At 43.6% G+C, this 23,013-nt stretch overlaps 1 protein-coding gene across 3 annotated transcripts; it reads right to left on the bottom strand.

The window, feature by feature from the left end:
* Positions 1-1,290: 1,290 nt before the first annotated feature.
* Positions 1,291-13,958, bottom strand: LOC120044559 (ELAV-like protein 3). 3 transcript variants are annotated; one of them, XM_038989219.1, is made up of 7 exons: positions 13,950-13,958; positions 6,484-6,700; positions 6,206-6,309; positions 3,776-3,929; positions 3,157-3,385; positions 2,504-2,542; positions 1,291-1,631 (listed from the first exon to the last, which is right to left on the bottom strand). In XM_038989219.1, the coding sequence occupies exons 1-7, from the start codon at positions 13,956-13,958 to the stop codon at positions 1,304-1,306; spliced, it is 1,080 nt and encodes a 359-aa protein (XP_038845147.1). In that variant the 3' UTR covers positions 1,291-1,303. The 3 variants fall into 3 exon arrangements, with proteins under 3 accessions (XP_038845147.1, XP_038845149.1, XP_038845148.1); XM_038989221.1 differs by lacking the exon at positions 13,950-13,958 and adding an exon at positions 1,863-1,865 and having other exon boundaries at positions 3,157-3,382; positions 6,484-6,703; XM_038989220.1 differs by lacking the exon at positions 2,504-2,542 and having other exon boundaries at positions 3,157-3,382.
* Positions 13,959-23,013: the final 9,055 nt, after the last annotated feature.

The following is a 23,013-nucleotide window of genomic DNA, read 5'->3' as shown; positions in this document are numbered from 1 at the left end:
CATGACGGAATCTCAACCTAAGTCAAAACTACCGTCCTCTCGATCTGATCTGTGCGTAATGGTGATGTTGAGCCTACCTAGCCAGGCCAATAATTTCCACTGAATTGTAAAAACCTTCTCATTCCCTTGGAGGGGTGTTATATCTGGTTGGGTGTTTTAGTAAAGTGGCTCTGTGATTTGCTCTAAACTCACGGTCCCTAGTCTCTCAGAGAATTGTACATGAACACTGTCTCCATGGGAACACTAGCTGGGACAATGCTCTACGTTGTTCACACAGACAGCTCTGTTTGTGGTGGAATCCATCCATTCTACTCTGAATAGAAGAACCAGAGTGAAAAAATACAGGGCGATTCTTAGATGTCAGTGATGTTCAGTATTCTAGTGTTGTTTCCCCCCCCTAACAGGGCTGATGTGTGACTGTGCTGTGTTGTGTAGTGAGGGTGTAATTCTGGTGGCCTTCAGGCTGCTTGTCTTTGTGACCAGTATCTGTTCAGTTTGATAACCTAAATCATATTGGATCTGTCCTTAATAGGGTAGAGAAACTGCCCCAAAGCTAGTCACAACCTACCTAATGTTGAGCCAGGAAACAGTAGTCAAAGTTTCTAGAAAATGCTTACATACTCGGCTATTATAACCACCTTAAATATTGAATATATAGTTATATTTTAATATACGTATATAAGAGAACACTGCTTTTAATGAATTTTCTTTGATCTAAAAAAAATCACTGATTCAAAATGCCCAAGTGTAAAAAAAAATTGACTACACTCTCTCCAGCAAGGTAATGGGATAGTTCGTGGGGTAAGAGTTTGGGGTTTAAATTGCACATATTTGTAGTTCATTTTAGATTTTTGATAATTTTGTTTCAGCAGTTTTTGTCATTATTTGCCTGAATTCAATCAAAGCACTCAGCACACATTCTCTGTCACATTCGTTAGACTGTCTCCCACATTGAGGCCTCTTACCCCCACCCCCAGAGACCAACTACCCAACGCACCCCTACTAATTCAATCCAGGCAAACGTAGGGAAGGACTAGCATGTTGTGTAAAGAGAAAAGAAAAACTCTACTAGTGTATTTGTTTGAAACTCAGACTTTGGGTATGTTTGTATGTGTAAATATGTCTAATAGTGTGTGTATGTCTGATAGTGTGTGCATGTATGTGTATAGGGCTGTGTATGGGTGAGTGTGCATCAGAGAGAGAGAGACTCAGTCCAGGCCCATGTAGAGTGATAGTAACAGGGAGCTCAGTGGCGCTCCCTGCTGGCTGAAGGAGCTGGCGTCAGCTAGCAGCTCTCTCTCTCTCAGGCCTTGTGTTGCTTGCTGGTCTTGAAGGAGACCTGCAGCACGCGGTCTCCCAAGCGGTAGCCGTTGAGACTAGCGATGGCCATGGCTGCCTCGTCGTAGTTGGTCATGGTGACGAAGCCGAAGCCCTTACATTTGTTGGTGGTGAAGTCACGGATGACCTTGACGTTTGTGACGGCACCGAAGGGCCCGAACAGCTGCCACAGGACGCTTTCGTCAGCCTCGGGCGATAGGTTGTAGACGAAGATGCACCAGCCGGCTCCGGTGGGCCCGGTCAGGTTCACTCCCGCCAGGCTGGTCATGCTGTCGATGGTGATGGGGGAGAACCTAGGAAGGAGAGAGGGAGAACTACATTGGGTGTCATTCTGAAGTTCCACACAGCAATCATCTCTCTATATACTGTCCATGTTTCTAGCTATGATATGCGCTGAAGGCTTGGTAGTCGGAGGGGCATGGAGTCTGTCTGGTGACCCAATCGATCTCCATCCTCACTTTTTCTGCAGTGAGTAGATAGATAAATATATGTGTGGGCAGGGCACCACAGTGGTTCCAGACTACCTGCTTTCACACAAAACAGCACACTGTGCTTCTATGACACACAAACACCCACACTCTGCATATTTTAGTCATAGTCTCTGCTGACCAAAGCCTCTGCAAAAATTAGACACAGAAATCACAATGTTTAACGGAAATCACAATATTGAACAAAACACAGAAACCTAGAGAGGGATGAAAGCAAATTCGAATCAAATCATAGGAAAATTGGAGCAAAAAGAAGAATACGCAAACGCAATCTGGTATGTCCATGCTGGTGGAATAAAAGGGACATTAAAGCAAAACCGAAACTGATAATGTTAGTTCATAAAGAAATACACACACATCAGTTCCATTACGTAATCAAACCAAAAGAACCAAAAGATTATAAACAAAGCCATGCCAGAATACCCTGCTGTTAAACAACCCTAGACACTGCTTAGCATATTTAGATTTGTTATACTGTCTGGACTGGTTATTACATAACTTCTCAGTTTAATGGGCAGTGTGAATAGGGAATTAGGGAATATTTTCATAATCTGTCATTTCAAGGTGAAGGCAGCAGGTAGTATTCCAGTCACTTTGTTTGAGGTTTGTTCTTAGACATGGATGTATTTTTTTTTTGTATCTTTTTTTATTTTACAAAGTACACCTTTGGCATTTACCTCTTGACTCCGTAGCTGGCGTTTAGTAAATTGTCGAGTCTGCAACGCAAGAGGGAGAAATGAAGGGGGTGGAGACATTAGTGGTGAGGTCTGAGAGGAGGAAGGCCTTTTAACATGCAGCTCCTGCTCCTCTGCCAGCTGGTCTCCAGAGGGCGCCCTTTCCCTTCATTGTACTGTAGAGGAGCCGTCTGTCTATCCCAACAGCAACCCATCACAGAGCGCACGGCCTAGCCTTTGCGAACCACAACAACGCACTATGCAAATCAGTTTGTTAATGTGCAGATAAGTGTGTGTGTGTGTGTGTTGGAGATCTGCATTGTCTGATTCATTTAAATGTAATTTATTCATCTTGTTTAGTAGATACTATGTTATTTGACTGGTTTGGAGCACTTTGTTTTGTTTTCATTTGATTTGATTTGTGCTTTGATACATTGGGGGTCTCTTACATTGGTTTTGTGCTGTTATTTGGATCTGGTCCCTTTCCAAATGGAGGGATGAGGCTGCAGTTTAAAAGAAAGTCAAGAAAAAAGAGGGAGAGAAAGAGAGGAAGATAGGATGAGCGAGCGCCGTAGTGCTCGTTCCAGCAGGGCAGGTGTGTCGGGTCAGATGACAGACAGGTCAGAGCAGGGATTGGGTGCTGGTGGGGGCAGTACCTGAAGCGCTGAGTCTGGTGGTGCAGAGGGCCAGTGTAGCGGCGTGCAGCGGTCTGGTACAGCTGGGTGAGCAGAGCCTGGCCCGTCTTCTGGCTGGGGTTGTTGGCGAACTTCACCGTGATGGGTTCGGCTGCGCCCAGGGGCTTCTGGCCGTTCAGGCCCTTGATGGCCTCTTCCGCCTCGTTCCGCTTGTCAAACCGGATGAAGCCCACTCCTCGCGATATACCTGCTCCGGGGTCAGAAAGCAAGCTAATGTTAGCACCTGAGGGGTGAGGAGGGGTGAGTCATGACTCTGACTTGTTCCAATGAGATGGGAAAGGTTAGAGTAGGGTTACAGTTGGTTAGGGGGAGGTAAGTTAGAGTAGGTAAGGATATGTCCATGGTAGGTCAGGGGTATGTTAGAGTAGAGTTAGGGTAGGTCAGGGGTACGTTAGAATATAGTTAGGGTAGGGCAGGGGTACGTCAGAGTAGAGTTAGGGTAGGTCAGGGGTACGTTTAGAGTTAGGGTAGGTCAGGGGTACGTTAGAGTAGAGTTAGAGTAGGTCAGGGGTACGTTAGAATAGGCTAATGGTAGGTTAGGGTAGGGGTCAGTTGTGCCAGGAGTGAGTTAAGGCTGTACCTGTAACCTGGTCCACCAGGATGCGGGAGGTGATGATGCGTCCGTACTGGGAGAACAGCTGCTCCATGTCCTTCTGGGTCATGGTCTTAGGCAGACCGCTCACATACAGGTTAGCATCACGGATAGATGCTGAGCTGGGACGGGCGTACGATACCTACAGCACATCAAAGAAACACACATTTTAACACTGATATCGAATGAAAGGTTTCCCATATCTTTACTGTACATAAAACCATATAGTCGTTTTTTTTATTTACCCGGGTAAGTTGACTGAGAACACATTCTCATTTACAGCAACAACCTGGGGAATAGTTACAGGATGAATGATCAAAATATAAGATGGGGATGATGTTATGTGGGCCAGATTGGGAATTTAGCCAGGATACCAAAGTTAACACCTGTACAATAAGTGCCATGGGATCTTTTGGTGAGCACAGAGAGTCAGGACACCTGTTTATCATCCCATCCGAAAGACAGAACCCTAAACAGGGCAATATCCCTAATCACTGCCCTGGGACATTGGAATATTTTTTTTGTACCGGAGGAAAGAGTGCCTCCTACTGGACCTCCAACACCACTTCCAGCAGCACCTGGTCTCCCATTCAGGGAACAACCACAATACCAACCCTGCTTAGCTTCAGAAGCAAGCCAGGGTGGTGTTGCAGGGTGGTATGCTGCTGGCCTTGTAGCATGCATGAATATTCATTTTACTCGTCTTTTTTGTCAATGTGTGTGACTGTTTTTTGGAACGCTTTGTGACTGATTGCGTCCACCGTTGTGCAAAGTTAACATTAGTATTCTATGGTGAGACTATAGTGTGACTTAGATTGATTATGAAAACGTCTACATATTCATGTGTTGGCGTGTATGAAAGCCAGTGAGAGAGTATGATAGATAGCGAGAGTCAGTGCATTGTTGTGAGTGGTCTGTCTGTTTGTTTCAGATGGAGGGAGAGGGAGCGAGTGTTGCCAGAGATAGGCTGATCTCCCCTCCCTCTCCTGCCTCTTTCCTTTGTTTCCAGCCTCGAGGGAGAACAGCTCCACTGGCAACCAGCAAACAATATAAATAGATCACAAGACAGCATCCCCGACTGTCAACTCACTAAAACATTCACTCCTTATTATATAAACATACTCATATATACAAGTACAGTATAACTTGAATGAATGTGTTTGGGACATTTCTAGTGAGAGTGAACATTTAGAGTATTATCATGCCTTGCACAACACATAGCCGATGGGTGTATTTGACCCATTGAGTTTAGAGAATAAAGTTGTCCTCATTCTAAATGGTGCAGTGAGTGTGTAGGACTCCAGTATTGTGTAGAGTGTGTGTGGACAGGGTGTGTGATGCAGTGATTGGGGGTGCTAGAGAATGGGAGGGGGGTAGCGGAGGCTACCCTATAATTAACCCTCTCCCTGTCTCTCCCACAGTACAGATGGTGCCTGCAGCCCATATGGCCCCTAATCCTGCTATTGGCATTCTGTTCCCCAAGCTACTCCCTACCCTTTACTCCTCCTACCCCCTCCCTCCATCTTACAATGCTTTGGTGGAAATATAACATTTGCTTGGTCATTGTTTTATGACTGTATAATATTCATTGATTTTCAAAATAGCCCTCCTGATAACATCATTTTTTTAAATTTTAACAATTGCATTAACAACAACATTAATAATAACCACAAAATGTATACATTTTCTGTCATTTATATCGGCCCAATTATTTTGGTATTATATTACTAACAGTAGTAATAATATCATTATTGTCCCCTAAATACAATATATGTGTATTTGTACAGTAATGTAACTAAAACATATTGTACAAATAATGATTAACAATATGATTGCCACCTGTCTGTATAACTCCAACAGTCCAACCCAGCTCCTGATGCTGTTGACTCTCTCTGCCCCAGTCTTTCAGAAGTCTGATTTGAACTAAGCCTGCACTTTATCCCAATCTATGATCTACTTTGATCAGGTGGGAGGAGGGGGGGCGGACCTACACTTGCCTCCTCTCCCTCCCGCTCCTCCCCCCCATCCATATTGGGGACAAAGAAGCCCCCTAATTAGGCCAGATTGGAGGCAGATGGGGGAGCCTGAACTGACCCTCGTGCCCCACAGTGAGACTCCCTGATTACATTTCCATCACAATCACCTCTGCATGCTGCTAGCCCCTTGCTTTATGACCTCCACTCTCCCTCTCTCCACTCTCCCTCTCTCATTTCTTGTTCTGCTCACTTCCTTTGTTCCTGCGACCCCTCCTGTTTTTTCCTCCTTCCCCTCTTGTCACGTCTGCCTCTCTCTGCCTCTCTCGCCACCTCCCTTTCTTTGAGTTGCTCCCTGCCTTTCTCCTGGTCTTCCGCAGCGGATTGAAGCAGAGAAGATGGAGAGTGGCGCAGGTTGAAACGCAGGAAGGAGAGGTGCTCTTACCTTAATTGTTTTGGTCTGCAGTTTGAGACCGTTGAGTGTGTTGATGGCCTTGTCTGCGTCATTGGGATCCACATAGTTTACGAACCCATAGCCCAAACTCTGGCCTAAATCGTTGAAAACAGATATCGATAATGGTCCTTTAGAAACTGTTTTTGCACCAAAATAACTGTACCTACAGGTACATATGCTGTTTGTGATTATTTGTTATCCTCCAACTAGAAATATATTTTGTTTGTCTGTCTATTCATCAACTGTACCTGCTGAAGCATCATGAATACCTGTAATCTTGTCTCGGACCAGTTTGCAGGATTCAATCTCTCCGATGCTACCGAACAGGCTCTTGAATTCCTCCTGGGTCATGTTCTGAGGCAGATAGTTGACGATTAGGTTGGTCTTGCTGTCGTCTGTGGCACCGTTGGTGCTGATGACTGGCCCGTTAGGGAGGCTGGTTCCGCTCGGACCGTTGGACACCTGGGTTTCCATGGTGCTGATTATCTGCTGAGGAAAAGGAAGAATATAGAACCCTGTGTACAAATAATATACATCCGCAGTAATAACACACAGTAGAGTAATGGTAGGGTGTTGTTAGTAGGCCTTTAATATAGACTCATTGAATGAATGTCCGCTCTGTCATTGTCAGCTAGGGAAGAGGTCAGACATCAGCTGAGGGGGTGGAAGGATGCAAGGCAGGGATAGCAGTAGGCTATACACAGACCCCTCTCTCCCCCTCCCCGTTTCCCCTCCTCTCTCCTCCCCCGCTCTTTCTCTCTCTCGCTGCCTCTGGCCCTGCAGATGTCACAGTCCTTTTTCCCCATTTCCTCCTCCCATCCCCCAGCCTCCATCCATCCAGCTACAGGGTCAAACAGCATTACATCATTACAGGGTCCTAAGTATTGGTGGTGGTGGGGCAGTGGGCGTTGGGACGGGGGGGTTGACATGGCAGACAAAAGAGAAAGTGACATTGTCTAATCTGCTCAGGCCTAACGTCTCTGAAGGCTGTCATGTAGCGACGTGGAATGTTTCAACCCCAAAAATACATTCTGGCTTTTAGTGTGCTCACTTTCTTTTGTAAGTGTGTGTTTGTGACTCCGACTCAAACTTGTTTGTGCGAGTGGATGGAATGAGTGAGTGTGTATTTGTGCCCACTAGAGGTGTATTGGTGTCATTGTGTGTTGCTCTGGAGTACACCATGTTGCTTAATTTGACCCACAGGGGATTGTCTTCATGGAACAGCTGTGTGTGCAGGTCAGAAACTAAACTTCCCGCTATCTCTCCTTTTCTTTTCTCTCCCTCTCTCCCTGCTCCATCTATTCCATTCATCCGCTCCTCCTTTTCACCATTCTGTCTAGAATATAACTATCTTTTGACAGACTGTGTAAACAAGCTAGTACAGAGATGTTGTCCCTGTATTAATGGCCCCCTGGGCTCCACCCAAACTGATACAAATGTTAATTTTGGCTCCCTGTTCCATTTCCTGGTATAGTGTACCTGGGAAGTGTGGTTTAAATAAGTACCATTATTCAAGCTGGTATCTGTGAGCCTGGCTGGCAAGGTGACTGCAGGTCTCAGACTGGTGGGTGTTATAAGGCTTACTAAGACGTCTACCGCCAAAGCTCCAGAGGTCTCACAGTGTAGCCTAAGCTTCTAGAATGATTTGAGTAAGATACAATATTACCAGCAGCTTTACTACTGTTTGTCTGTTGTTTTGGTTATAGCCTATGTTTGTCATTTTCCCTTTTGGTGGCAGGGTTTTCTTTTGATGTTTATCCATTCAACTTAATGGAGGAGACTGAGTAGTGTTCCTTTCCCCCTGCTATGGACATATTACTCTAAAAGCATTCATTGCTTTGATGATATTCCCCAAGCCCTGTTGTAGCTCTTAGTGTCCCCCATCTTGTTTCCCCCCTCCGTGCTCATGCCCCTCTCTGTCTCTCTCTCTCTCTCTCTCTCTCCCTCTGTCTCTCTCTCTCCTCTGTCTAACCTGATTTCTGCCTTGAGCTGTACCTTTAACCATGTTGCCCAGGTAACAGCGGCTTCAAGACTGCTGCTAATGGCTGGCTGACTTTTGGTTATGTGTGCGTGTGTGCGTGTGTGCGTGCGTGCGTGCGCGGACAGAAAGATAGAGGTAGAGAGAACGACATAATCCATCTCTGTTGGGCAGATATTGTTTTTCTCCATGTATTAATATTCGATGGCTTTGCGGAAGCAGAGAATATATTTAAGTCAAATTGACATTGACAGGGAGAGAACATCAGAGGGAGAGGAAAGAGGAGAGGGAAAGGGGGTGAATTATGACAGCCTAAAAATACAACACTGCAAACACACATATCTAAGAAGCACATGAGAGCTACTGCAAAGTAGACTAGCCATCCATCATACAGTACACATGTTAGAGGCTTCTTTGGTCTCGACTAGAGCAGTATGATCTGCTGATCTAGGGTCTGCACTGGAACAGAACATGGACAGAAGGCTCTACAATACCCAGTTAAAAGATCATCCTTCATGCATAATGGGAAAGAACAAATAGTCCACATGGGTATGATAAATAGATTCATAAAATGCATCTATCTAATATGTGTAACCATGTAACACACAAACGTCACAGAACTGACCAAATATTACAGCCCTTTGCAGAAAGACACCGAATCGCAGCAAATTTGATTTGTCAACTGAAATAGACCTCAGTGTGGCAGTCCAGGCATCCACAGTGACAAGTTCTAAAGTTATATAATTCCCAGGCTCAGACTGGCCACAGAGACACAGAGGGAGAGACTGGCTGACACAAGCAACATCTAACATCACCCTGAGATCTCCATGCCAACAAGCAGGAGGATGAGAAAAACAGAAGAGTGCTTTTAGGATGCTACAAATAGAACAAGTCGTAATTTTCATCAGAACATGTTAGCCTTTACAAAGAAATTAGTGGAAAATATCAACTACATCCATAACAATATTCAAGTACTGATATGGCAAGGATGTAGGCAATAACCCATCAGGCCATAGATAAAGGCCTAACCAGCCCACCTCTGATAGGCTAATTCTGTTCATTAATTCTGTTGCTAATCATGATGAATGACAGCAAAGAGAGTAACCAGACACAAACACATTAAACACACAACCCCCAACACTTTCAGATTTCTGCTGTTGGTTGGGTCAGCTCTTCTTCTCCTTGTCCCGGCACTAGATGTGCCTTTCTTTTTCTATTTCTGGGACCTGAGAGATCTTCCTTAATATTTAATGGACTGCATCCTCAGCATCGCCTACACATGGACCCAGACTCGCACGCAAACAAGAGCCCAGAGCCCTACCTCCTCTCCTCTCTCTGCCTGCCGAGTGGAGCGAGCACAGCACACAGACCACCTACACTTGCCAATGCTCAATTACAAAACACAGCAACATTACATGACCCAATCTAAATACAGATACTGGCAGTGTCGTCTTCTTCAAATTGGCTTTCTCCTTGTCTATATACATGACTGCTGTTGCTTTCTTACAAATGGAAGGTGAAGACTTGCCACATACAGTATTCAGGCCAGCTTTTGTCATGTCCCGATAAAGGTCAAAGCATGTGATGTGATTACCATTTAGGGAAATCACTGTAATTGTATTGGCCAGAAGACTGGGCTCAGATGTAACTGAGATTCTCATGCTAGGCCTTATTGTTCCTAAGTGTACCAATGGGAATCAAACACAGGTCCATACATTGGAGTCAAGACTGCTCTCTACATTCTAAAAAGGGATTTGTCATTAGATTCTTCTGATAATGTCAAATGTGCTTGGCATCGACTCTTTTCGTGTTCAGGAACATTCCTAGCATAAAAAAACATTGCTCAGAAGATTGTTATCTGTAAATCAACCCAAGAGAAAATAAATCAGGTTGTGGCAGTAACAAATAAATACAACAAATTCTCTCTTAGCAAAGAATGGGAGGTCAGGAGGAGGCCTCTGCTGATCTACCCACTGATATGGGTTACTATATTACTGCTACACACACTTCCTGTTAGTGCTACCACTGGTGACAACACTGTCATTCATGGGTGATGCAGTCGCACTGTACTGGGAGAGTCATGGAAAATAACCTCTATCTCTGAGTGAGATAAGGTAAGAGAGAGAATTAAAAAAGGTTAGTTCCTGTTGGCAACAACACCATCAGAAAACACTAGGTTCTGAATATTTCATGTTATTTAGGAGTTGTCGGGTTCTCTTTTTCATGTGCTAACTCATCAGTAAAACACTATTGCAGACACTAAAATGGTAGTGCATTAGTCTCATTTGAGTAACTTGAAAATGAGGAGATACATTTGAAAATCAAATTTCATGGAACCACCAAAGACAGTGGATTCACTAAACTAAGGTTTAGCTCAAGAGAAAGGCCTTGATTTTCAAGGCTTTTTTTCTCTTTCTCACCCTTGTTTTTAAAATATACATCAATCATTCTTTTGGAAGGCCTGAATCGCAAGTGGATTCTAGGCTGGGGTTGTAAATGGGCCTTCTAAATAACACAGATTACAGGATTATCCTAAACAAAAGGCATTAGCCACACTCTCTACAGCTTAAAGGGATCATAGTGGCAGCTGTAAAACAACAGGACAACACAAGTCACAGTCCAACACTCACAACCTTAGCCTACATACTACATAACTAACGCTCAGCACTAACACTCATTTTTAATAGGTATATATATATATATATATATATCTATATATATATATATATATATATATATCTCGTTTTCTTTCAGTTATATTGGGAAAATTTGATATTTTAAAATAATTTCCCCGTTTGTCAATGCATTTTATGGCAGACATAAGCCATGTTGCAAATTCCCTGTGAGTGTGTTTGTGTGTGTAGCTTTCGTTGAAACCAGGGGCGCTATCCAGAGTGCTGAAGTAGGGAGTGGCTTTCAGGCGATTCCGTTAGAGGCCAGAATGCATTGTCCAAACCATCGAGCCTTTTCTGTAACATTTCAAAATGCTCCATTCGCTTCTTTTCACGCATTTAAAATTGTTCGCATTTATATTACAGAACATCTTCTACCCCTTCCCCATATTTTGTGAAAACAAGACATGTGCGCTCTGTAGGAATTCACAACCCCGAGCGCTTTTTTGCTGAATAAAGGTATTGAAACAACCAAACAAAAGAGCCACCCGTTCCTCCTCTTCTCGCGCGCAGAGACTATGGCAGCTCTATGAATATTAATGTAAACAGTAGCGCTTTGTGTCATGGCCAGGGGCTGCAGGACGCTCCCGGAACAATGAACGCCACAATTGCCAACATAATTTCGCTCCAGTAAGTCAGTCATAGGCCTAATAATAATAATAATAACAATAATAATGTACAACATATATTTTTAGGACATATTAGAGGGGAAAATCAAATTAGGCCTATAAAATTATCTTCGCTCAGTTTAGTAGATATTTTCCTTATGCTGTATTATTTCCACGACCATGGCTGTCAATTACTTCAATTTACGAGGACAGTAGTAGGCTAGGCTATACCATGCATGGTTTGCGTGACAACATAGCCATTGAGGTCTCTTATTCTTATGTAGGCCTACGAATCTATTTCAGTTCCCTATAGGCCATCTTGAATCAGTAAATATAGAGTATTTCAAAATAAATCAAAATCTATTTAGGCTAAACCTGATTTTGCCCTCCAGTCATACTCCATGGTGGATTGATTGTCCAGACGAAATAATTTGACAATACATGTAAATACAGGATACATCTTATATTATAAACTCATAGCGTCAGTTCTATTTAGGCTCGTTTACACTTGGTGGCCTCTGCTGTCCTTGTCCTTGAATCGCGGAAGCGCCTCGGGAAGGTTATCTGACTCAACTGTTTTATTTGCTTGGCACTGCGGTACAGTCAATGCTCACGGAGGACTGCGGAACATGTGGACAGGAGCTATAGGCCTACGTGCATGACGCTGACTGGGCTCTGGGCCTGCCTGTTAGCCCAGCTCTACGGGCAAACACTGATGAAATAGAAATAGGCTACTATTCAATAAGGACAGCTGAAACATATTGAGGCTATAGGTCTAAGTCATTATCAAGTGGACTATTGATTGAAATAATTGCATTACTATGATCTCAAAGATTGAGGACTTTCAAAATAAGTCTGCTCTTCAGTTTACAAACATGGTCGTGCTCGTGCTCTATTATGTAGGCTACTAGATTTTAATTTGGGCCTACACGACCATCGCAGTAGGCTACCAAGTCCCATGGAATGGTCATTCGATCATTTATGTTGGCCTATATTGCGTATAATTTCTAAATGGCCGTATTTGTGTTTTTGGTTGCAACAAATTATTATATCCCTTTGGATATTGTAGCAGCCTATTATTTAAAATAGAAAATTGGGTTCTACCTGCACCTGCCATTAAAATCTGTAAATTAAGACGATAGAATATAGGCATACATCCTACCTGATAAATATATAGCCTTTTATATAAAGCATAAATATAGAGCATAAAAAGTAGTTATTTAATCACATTTGATATATTTAGCTTGCTCCTTGCACGCCAGTTTTACCAAACCATGAGAACAATACAACGGTAAATCATTCCACCTGCTGACAGGAATAAATTGGAGGCAGCGCCATTAAGTCAAGAGGAGAGGATGTTTGGAGAGATGAAAGCTTTGAGACCAAAAGCCAGCGCGTGCCATCATTATGCGCTCGAGTCCAGCAGAGGCACGCCCAATTCAGCCGTCGGCTATGAGCTAGGCTAATTTAACTCTGCTAAGGCTACATAAACCCTTTAACAAACAGGCGTGATTCAAATAGGCGCTAGGTTTTTAAAATAAGTGTTATGATGGATGGGTAAAAAATGTGCTTGTAAAAAAAGAAAACGTTAGTCGCCATCCCTCTTTTCGCGGTCTCTGAAATTTCCATCCCATTTACTCCGTTGCATCGCAACAAGAACCCTTAGGAATTTTGACTTGCCTGATTCAATCCAAACCAATGGATCCGTAATCTCTCTCCTCCCCCCCTCCCTTAGTGTCTCGACCCTTTTTCTTTGCCTTGCTCTCGATGGGACCTCAGCCACGGAGGCATCATGTTTTGTCTCAGAAATCCGTCTCGAGCATCCTTGTGCTGTGCCAGGCAGGGCAGGCGGAGAAAGACATTCCTCCCCCCCACCACTCTACGCAGCTCAGCAGCAGCAGCCGCACGCGGCCTCAGCACCCTCTGCCCCCTACGCCCTTGCGAAAAATGTGTATACAAATAATGCAGCCATGGATTTTGATATAGCCTAGTGGGCCTATGATAAGCAAATATATAGTCCTCTATAAAATGTCAGAGTAAAGCATTTTGCTCTCCAGCGTCGAAGATGCAGGCTGTGATGGAGCCTCGCGCAGGCAGCCGTGGCGCATCGCTCAGCATGACATGACTAATTGCCAGCATCGATCGTTAATCTTGTCAAGACAATATCCCATAACCGAGAGAGCAGTAGTATAAGCCTATTTAGGCCACTATAGCTTATAAATATTGTGTGTAATACATGTGTGTTTGTTTATACCAGTATTATAGCTAGCTAGCCTATCATATATACCATATTATATCATATTCCATATGTGTATTAACACATAGGGCTATATGCATGCATGTATATATGTTTGTGTACAGTACAATCAAGTGGAAAACAAAGGGTCTGCGCTCCAGAATGTAGCCTATGCCATGCATGCTGCTGCTACAACATCCACCATCCTTGCAAATAGAAGAGAAAAATGAGGCATACGTACAGTAACCATTCTTGACATACAATGAGAGTGATCTAGGTCCTTCTTCGTTTCGCAGGTCTTCAAGCCGTAGGTTGAGTCAATACTATGATCTGTGGTCTTTATATTAGCTGGCCTGTGTATTTACTGTGGAGAGGCCGTGTCCAAATCCAAAAGAAAAAAAAGAAAAAAGGAAAAAAGACAATGTTCACCAGGGGAATCTCAGCCCTTGGAGATTGGTAGGTGTCCTCTGTAGGGTGAAAATGAGGAGAAAGGGGTTTTCTTCAGGATGATGATGAGGGAGAGTTTTCTCTCCGAGTGGCGTGGGCGACGGTTCAGAAAAAAGAGAAGCAGTGATCCCCAGCAGGGTGTGTCCAGGGGAGGGTGTTGTGGTTCGGCTGTGTTCTGTGTGTAATATTCCCAGCTCCTCTTGCAGTCTCCTTCTGTGCCTCTGCTGCAATGTTCTTCTTTTATGAGTCCTTCTGGCTGGCAGAGCGCGCTCCTGATTGGCTAATTGTGCAGGGAGGGTACTACACGGCAGCCATTGCCCCTGCGCTCCTCTCCCATTATCCCCTTCAGGAGAGATCACCAGGAGCCCCCCCCCCCCACTTTCTCCTCCCATCTCACTGCCCCCCTCCCTCCCTCCATCCATCCACTCCCTCCTTCTCTCTGCTTTCTTCCTGCCTCCCCTTCTCCACACACACATGCAGAGCTGAGTGAATAGAGCCTCCACCTGCACTATCAGAACAGATGGGTGCAGCAGAAGACAGTAGCTTTCTCTCTCATCTCTCTCTCTTTCCCGACGCTCTCTACATGTCTTTTCTTCATCCCTAATTTTCCCTCGCTTGAAGCTGTTTTGGACAAAATCAGTGTTTTAGCTTTTGTCCTTGTGAAAAAGGACTGTGTGTGTACATTCGCACAGGGAGTTTGCCATTTTAATGCAGCCAATCACAGCACAAGCAAACAAAAATGGCAAACCATTAAAATCAGGGTGTAATATGTGGCCAATAACAAAGCAGGAAATCACCAAAGCTGACTAATGGGTTGAATGAGGGACCCCTTCCCATTGGCTGTGTTTTCCTCTACTGTTCCAGTCATGTGCAGGGCAGATGGGGGACTAGTAGTGAGTCAGATGCGAATATTTGGATTTGGCTCCTGAATTGATCTGTGTTTATATTCAATATATACTTCAAACATGAAATGTTATGTTATGAAAATGAAGATAGGCATGTTTTGTATAGAGTATAGACAAAAACAGCCCAGCCATGGCAGTGGTAGTGTTAGACAGTATAGTACTTCATGTTTCTGAAACATCCTCCTTTTGAAGAGTTGTCATCTCTCCATCCATCCCTCCCTCCTTCATCCCTCCTTCCTCCACAGCAGTGAGTGTGTAGTGAGTGCAGTGCTGACTGAGACAGCCTGTTTGGTCTCATCTATAATGCATCCTCTGCCCCAGGACATGATGTGTGACAAATGACCTATTTCTGCACAGACCGCCATAGGGCCTTGACCTGAGGGTGTGTGCGTGACTGCATTTGTGTGTTCTGCTTGTTTGTGTGTGTGTGTGTGGGGGGGGGGGGGGGTTGTGGATATATACATAGGGAGTTGTTGTTGTTGAAGGGTTAATATGTATATACCAGGCGGTGTCAGAGTTGTCCAAAAGGCTACTTAACAGCTTCTACCCCCAAGCCATATGACTCCTGAACAGCTAATCAAAGAGCTACCCAGACTATTTTCATTGCCCACCCCTCTCTTTTACTCTGCTGCTACTCCCTGTTTATTATCTATGCATAGTCACTTTAATAACTCTACCTACATGTACATATTACCTCAATTACCTCGACGAACCGGTGCCCCCGTACATTGACTCTGTACCGGTACCCCCTGTATATAGCCTCACTATTGTTATTTTACTGCTGCTATTTTATTATTTGTTACTTTTATTTTACATTTTTAACTTATCTATTTTTTACTTAACACTTATTTTTCTTAAAACTGCATTGTTGATTAAGGTCTTGTAAGTAAGCATTTCACTGTAAGTTCTACACCTGTTGTATTCACCGCATGTGACTAATACAATTTGATTTGATTTGATGTGTGATTCTATTTTTGTATGTATAAAATTACTACATTTACATTTACATTTAAGTCATTTAGCAGACGCTCTTATCCAGAGCGACTTACAAGTACATACATTCATACTTTTTTTGTACTGGCCCCCCGTGGGAATCGAACCCACAACCCTGGCGTTGCAAGCGCCATGCTCTACCAACTGAGCCACACGGGACCTACTACTTATGTGTTTAGTGTTTGTGTATGATGTTAGAGTGTGTGTGCACGGTGTTGCACAATGTGACTCTCTCACAACAATGGTGTGTTTTCCTGCCTTCCTCTCCCAGACTGACCTTGATGTGTCCTTAGATGTCGCCGCCTTGAAGAAACGATGGGGGAAGCAGGAGGGGGGTGGGATGATTATTGGCATTGACTGTGCAGGTAGCAGGCATTTGCATTTAGTGTGTGGATGCTATTTTTTGCCGTGGAGGACAGTAGTGATGCCCATATCAGGATATCTATCCATTTGTATCACTATGTGTGTTTCAATATTCTCACATTTGCATACATAAAACGAACATGAGAGGCGGACAGTATGGAGTGTGTAGGCGATAAAAGAGGGGACTATGTGTGTGTGTGTGTGTGTGTGTGTGTGTGTGTGTGTGTGTGTGTGTGTGTGTGTGTGTGTGTGTGTGTGTGTGTGTGTGTGTGTGTGTGTGTGTGTGTGTGTGTGTGTGTGTGAGTGATAATGCATTATGTAACTACAGTATGTCCGGATGTTTACGATGTGCTTATAGATGTGTAATGTACATTTTCTATGCCTATATACATTTAGCCTAGATACTGAAGTGAATGTAAATGTAATGTAAACAGTGTTGTCAGCAATACTACTTTCCAGTTGTAGGTCATAGTTTTTGTGGGTTACAGGTTCTGGCCTGAACACAACAGAACTAGTGTAAAGCTGGCTGCTCTAGGCTGATCTTAGCTGCTCCACTGAGTTGAAATAGATGTTAATTCACCACATAATTGTATCGTAGCTTCCTGCTCTTTTGCCTCTCTCTCCCTCCCTCTCTGTTTGTTCCACTCCCTCCACCCCACGCTCTCTCTCTCTTCCTGTACCTCTCTTTCTCTCTCTGTCCTTGTCCTGCAGCTCTCTCCCTCAGCCCAGTCAGTTTGTGAATGTGGGCCCTGTCTGATATTTTACATAATTGCCTTACATAAGTAGCCAGCTCAGCTCAGAGCTTGGATGATATTAGCGGAGATGAATATTGCATGAGGAAAGCACTCGTTAAGCGATAATAAGAGGATAGAGATGGGCACCGCTGTCAGTCTGTCTTAACCCCGCCCCCACTGTTCACTGTTCTGTCAAGCACTGACTCTATTCAGTCTGTACTGTACGTGTTTGTGTGTGTGTGTGTGTGTGTGTGTGTGTGTGTGTGTGTGTGTGTGTGTGTGTGTGTGTGTGTGTGTGTGTGTGTGTGTGTGTGTGTGTGTGTGTGTGTGTGTGTGTGTGTGTGTGTGTGAAAGTGAAAGTGAAAGTGTGTGTGTAGCCTATGTACTGTATGTGAGTGCCTGCTAGAGAGGCAGATTTTGTCATTAGGTGCTTGTGTGTTGTGTTTTCTGCTTTGTTTGCTGAATAAAAGTGGCTCTTGTGACACAAAGGCGCCCAGGTCTTTTAACTGACTGCAGCCCCTGGCATTTGCAGTTCACACTTAGTGTGAATAAACAGGCTTAATTGCGGTCCCTCATTAGAAGGCCCTGGTTGGCAGCAGGGCAGGCTGCAGCTGAATCCTCCCTGTGGGTAGGAGGAGAGGGCACCTCAAGCACCTATTGTACAGCTCTCTGAATTAAAGGATCAAGCATTGCTTTTAGCCTGAAAACCTTTTGTTGTTCTACTGATTATTTTCTTATTTCTAGGGGCCCTTCTCGCCAGTAGAGGTGATTAGGAATCCTGTTGCATGGGTTGGGATTCTGAAGGAGCCCTCAGGCATTCTATTGTTCTAACTCATATAGCTGGCTTAATGTGCTGATTTGATGTCTGCAGAAACCGTATAGAATGCATATTTGGTGGCACTGGGAGAAATGTATACATTTTGAGCAGCTTATTAATATGTATGTAAAGTTCACAGATTCTGAAATACAATATTCATGTGATATATATCAATTGCTCTCTTAGGTGGTGAAAATAGAATGCTTTAGTTTTTCTGCATTCGTAGGAGATACATTACTATGCAGTCAGTTTATACTAAAATGAGATTGCCATTGACTATACTGTTTATTTCTGCATCAATTTCATAGAAGAGAACCTGAAGGCTAGTTCAGCTATTCACTTTTTAGATGGATCATTTCATGGCACTCCTATTAATTGAATCAGTCAGACACTTCTCTTGTCATGTCAGGTATGTCCAATGAGTGAAGCACTCAACAGAATATTCACATTCAAGTGCTGGGCCCCAAATGATATGAGGATTAGAAAAGCCAGTGTTAAGATTCATTGAAAATATGTACTTGTGATTAAACAATTACCATTCTAATTCGGTATCCACATCACACTCCTATCAACCATAAATGGAATTGCAAGAACAGGCACTACAGTGCATCAACACATTAATGATAACTGTTGCTAGATGCAAATGAGAAAATTATCATAAATAACAACAATTACAAATGATAAAGGTGCTGTGCAAAATGCCTACATGAGGATATCAAATGTTTGTTTTTTAATATAAACTGGTGATGTTTTGTAGTTGATAAATGTCAATAGCTTTTAGCGGCGTTCTCCTAACTGAGAAACATCCCAGTTCTTTGTTTTAACAGAATAATGGAATCTGGACTGGGAATGTGTTCAGTTTCACATGATAATGGCAATGCCATTAATGACAGAACAACCAGAAGTCTGAATCAATTATGCATTAAGTTCATAATGTGCTCACTTCCTGTACTAGTATTACATTACAATATATCACAATACACATTACCGCTTCATTACATGAAGATTACATTGCATCATACATGAAGGTCACATTGTATTAATAAGGTTGTTATTTACATCTTAATAGCTGACAAGTTATTTCTCTCCCGTTTGATTCAATTATCAACCCTTGGTTGCCTTATGACGCTGTAGTATGTATTAATGGATGCATGTATGAGTATGTTTTGTGGGTGTTTTGCGCATGCCTGTGTGTGTGTATTTGGGGGATGGGTAGTGATGGAGTAGACAGCCTCAGGTTAATAGTGGTCTCTCTACTGGGGTGAGCTCTGGGCGATGCAGGGTTTCATGGAAACAGGGCTGAGGGGGCTACTGCTTTTAGGAATGAATCCACAATTAAATCAGCCCCTCTTTGAAATGACATTTGTTGATAATGGCTATTGGCTTAATTCAACCCCCGCATGTATTATTTGGCATTTCTCTTGGGCTCTCTCTCTCCCTTTCTTCATCTCTCTCTCTCTCTCTCTGGCTAGTTCTATCCCTCTATCTGTCTCAATGTGTTGTCTCTGGGCTATTATTAGAGTAGACTGGCTGGTGGGAGGAAGACTCTGAACTTAGATGCCTCTTGTCATCTTTTTACTTATTGATTATATTCTGCTTTCCAAGCTTCTGGATGAGTGTGTGTGTGTGTGTGTGTGTGTTTGATTTCAAGCCTGAGTGTTGATGTTGTGTATCCTTCTGTGTTAATGTGGGCCATAGGTGCATAACATGTAAGTGCATTATATTTTGTCATGCGTAGGAGTGTATGCAGTCTACATTAATTATGAATGTGCAAACCCATTATATGTTCAAAAAGTCATAGTGCATTGTGTATTTGTGTGTGTGTGTGTGTGTGTGTGTGTGTGTGTGTGTGTGTGTGTGTGTGTGTGTGTGTGTGTGTGTGTGTGGGGGGGGGGGGGGGGGTTAGAGGAGGTGGGAGTGGGTGGGTGTGAGTGCGACCACCCTTTCTGGTAAGGAACATGTTTTACTCTAAACCTCGTTAAATATAGATGGTTATTAATCTTTCATCTCGACCCGTCTGCGTTGGTATCCAGGGAGAAAACCTTAAATACACCCAGCTCTTAGACAATCTCTCTCTTTTCTTCTTCTCCCTTTCCCACTCTTTTCCTCTGTCTATCTGTCACATACAAACACCATCACTAAGACGCTAAACTAAATGCAATAACGCAAGAGTGTGGGTGTTTCTTCAGCTCATTGTTATTCATTTTGTGTAACAGTTCTGACTTTAAAGGCCCAGTGCGGTCAAAATTCTGTTTTATATGATATTGTACAACAGCTGATGAAACTAACACTGTAAAAGTGTGAAAAAGTCAATGTTATTTCTTGATAGTTGCTGGTTGAAAATACAATCTACACAGGACCTTCTAATCAGCAGGTTTGCATGGGCGGGGAGTTTGGGCTTTCCATGGTGACATCACCATACAGTAAATAACAAAGAGAGTTCCAAACCTCTCTGTCAATGACAGCTCGTTTTTAGTTCCCCCCTCCCCACTCAAACTACTCCCAGACAGCTAAATTCATGCTTGAGAAATAGTAAACAAAAAATTATAATATATATATGATTTTTGCCCATTTTAATGGAAATCTATTACAGTAAGGTACTTAATTGTTAACCAGAAATGGTTGGATATTGATATAAAAACAACTGCATTAGGCCTTTAAAAAAAGTCTAATCTTTGAAAACGCTTTTGTTTTCACTGTCTCAAATGTTAACCCTCCACTGTTTCTAATGGAAGTCGTAACATGACTTTGGTCTAAAATATTATTTAATGAGAGAGAGAAATAGAACTCCAAAATAGACTCCACAGTCAGTCTGAGAAGACATACGATCCTGATTCTCGATGTCCGTGCTCCTCAACAGCACCCCCAGGGTATTCTCTTCCTCCTCTCTATCTTCCACCTTTTCCTTCTCCTCACCCTCTCTCATCAGTCCCTCTCCACCCCTCTCTCCCACGCCAATCTCCCAGCTCCAGTAATAGGAGACTTGAAATCAATAGCACATTAGTCTGGCCGGAAACTCCACTGGAATTAAATATGAATGACTGAGATTGCGGCTCTAGCTACATGCTACTGCGAGAGAGTGAGAGAGAGGCATATGGCCCATAGGGGATATGGGGTTTAGCTGAGTTCTCTCCATACAGACCTATTCTGTTAGCCAGCCCCATAGTGAAATTACTGGGGTGTCTGTTGTCTTGTTTGGTTGAGAAGCAGTGTGCAGTGATTTGTTGATGTTGTTGTTGTTTACTAGGATCTCCTTTAGCCCATCATAGGCTAATCATCCGTGACATACATGTTTGTACCAATATTGTTTAGGAGGGTCATTTAGTGCTCTGTACTGAACAAGGGCTTTGGCGTAGTTGGACAGAGTGAACAGTGAAAGGGCACGTCACAAAGAGGCGACGGCTAAGGAAGCAAGAAGAATCCGCCAGCCCCGCCCAACCTCCCGTATCAGAGGCAGCAGAGGCAGCAGCCCCATTTAAATATGAAAGAGCCCTGTTCAGTTATGAACAGATTGCATCTTACATTTTCAACATTACCTCTGAGTACAATGTGCTCTCCTTTTCATCAAGCTTTCACATCCATTCTGTGCACTCTCCTAGAAACACTCTCCATATATTTCCTTCTTGTGTCGAGCACCATTTGAATTCCCTGATTTAATATTGTGAAATTAAATTAGTTCCTTTTGCACAGAATGGCTAGATTTTTTATGATGGAAAAGCCTATTATGTGCGTGTGTAAGGTGCAGCTTGCTGGGTGGATGGAAACACTAGAGGTAGGGTGTGGTTAGGCAGAAGCAGACAGAGTGTCTGCTGGGTATACTGTAGGGGATTGCGGGAGCCGTTGCCCCCAGTAAACTAATGCTCTGTAATCATCTAAAGGTAGATGTTTTTAGGAGGTGTATTTATCCCATCAGAGATGAAGCAGTTGGTTTGTGACAGATGGTGTGATATTGTTCCCCTGTACAGCCCACAAGTACAACCCCTCCCTCTCTCTATGACAGATGTAGGGGGAGGAACACAGCCCTCTTCTCTTTTCTTTACATTGATTTGGGTGCTTGAACCCTTAGGGACTGGGAGGGGGTGGTGGTAATGGGGATGAAGGTTTGGTCATTTCTTGCTGGTCAGATAAATAATCTATAGAGGGTACGGTCGAGGGAATCGTAAACACATTGCATGCATTATACTGTACCACAATCTGCATGTCCTCCACCATGAAGCACCCTTCAACAAGGCTGGCTTGTGGTAGGCATTAGTGAGGGTAGAACTGTGGATATCCACATAAATCTTGGTTAGTGGGACAGCGATGTAAGCAGCCATGCATGTAATGAAGGCAGGAGAAAGTGGAGCTTCTACTGCTGCTGCTCAGATCGGTGAGTGTGACGCCTCAACCGCAATTTCCCAACACACGTCTTCAACGCCATCCAACATATACTGAAGGCTAAGCTACGGCTCCAGGTTGTTCGACATATCCTGTACCCTCTGTGTGTATACTGAGTACTAGTAATAATTTAGCGAGCATCATGATTTACTTTGTTAAATGGCTCTCTGTCTATTAGCCAAATCTGCTGAGTGGGAGTACAGAAGTGGAGGGATGTGTACTGGCAACTGGGGGATATAGATTTCTGTATTCTACAGTAATTAACCAGATTTGAAAGGATTTTAGCAGTGATTATATGGCCCCTCCTGCTTCCCCACCCGCTTAATGGTAAGACAAGTTCCATTAAAGTTCTAACAGCTGTCCGGTGGGGGTGGCAGATGAGGCCTAGTGCTGCACCTCTCCTCTAGCTCCCTGGAGGGTCAGGGGTCAGTCCAGGGGTAGAGGTTAGAGAAAACACTCTCCTGAAGATGCAACGTGTTGATGCCTTTCGAGCCACACAATCAAATAAGCATCTGCCTGCCCCTCAGTGGAGGACAGCAAGAGATACTACTGCACATTAGCTTGAACGTTATTGATTATAGCTATTGTCATGACGGGTAATTCCTTCATCATCAGTGTTCAGCTTGTGAAGGTGATTGTGAACCTGATACCATTATGTCATCCTTGGTA

This window comes from Salvelinus namaycush, chromosome 3 (genome assembly GCF_016432855.1).
Source record: "Salvelinus namaycush isolate Seneca chromosome 3, SaNama_1.0, whole genome shotgun sequence".
Classification (NCBI taxonomy): Eukaryota; Metazoa; Chordata; class Actinopteri; order Salmoniformes; family Salmonidae; genus Salvelinus; species Salvelinus namaycush.
This window is presented reverse-complemented; position numbering and strand designations above follow the sequence as displayed.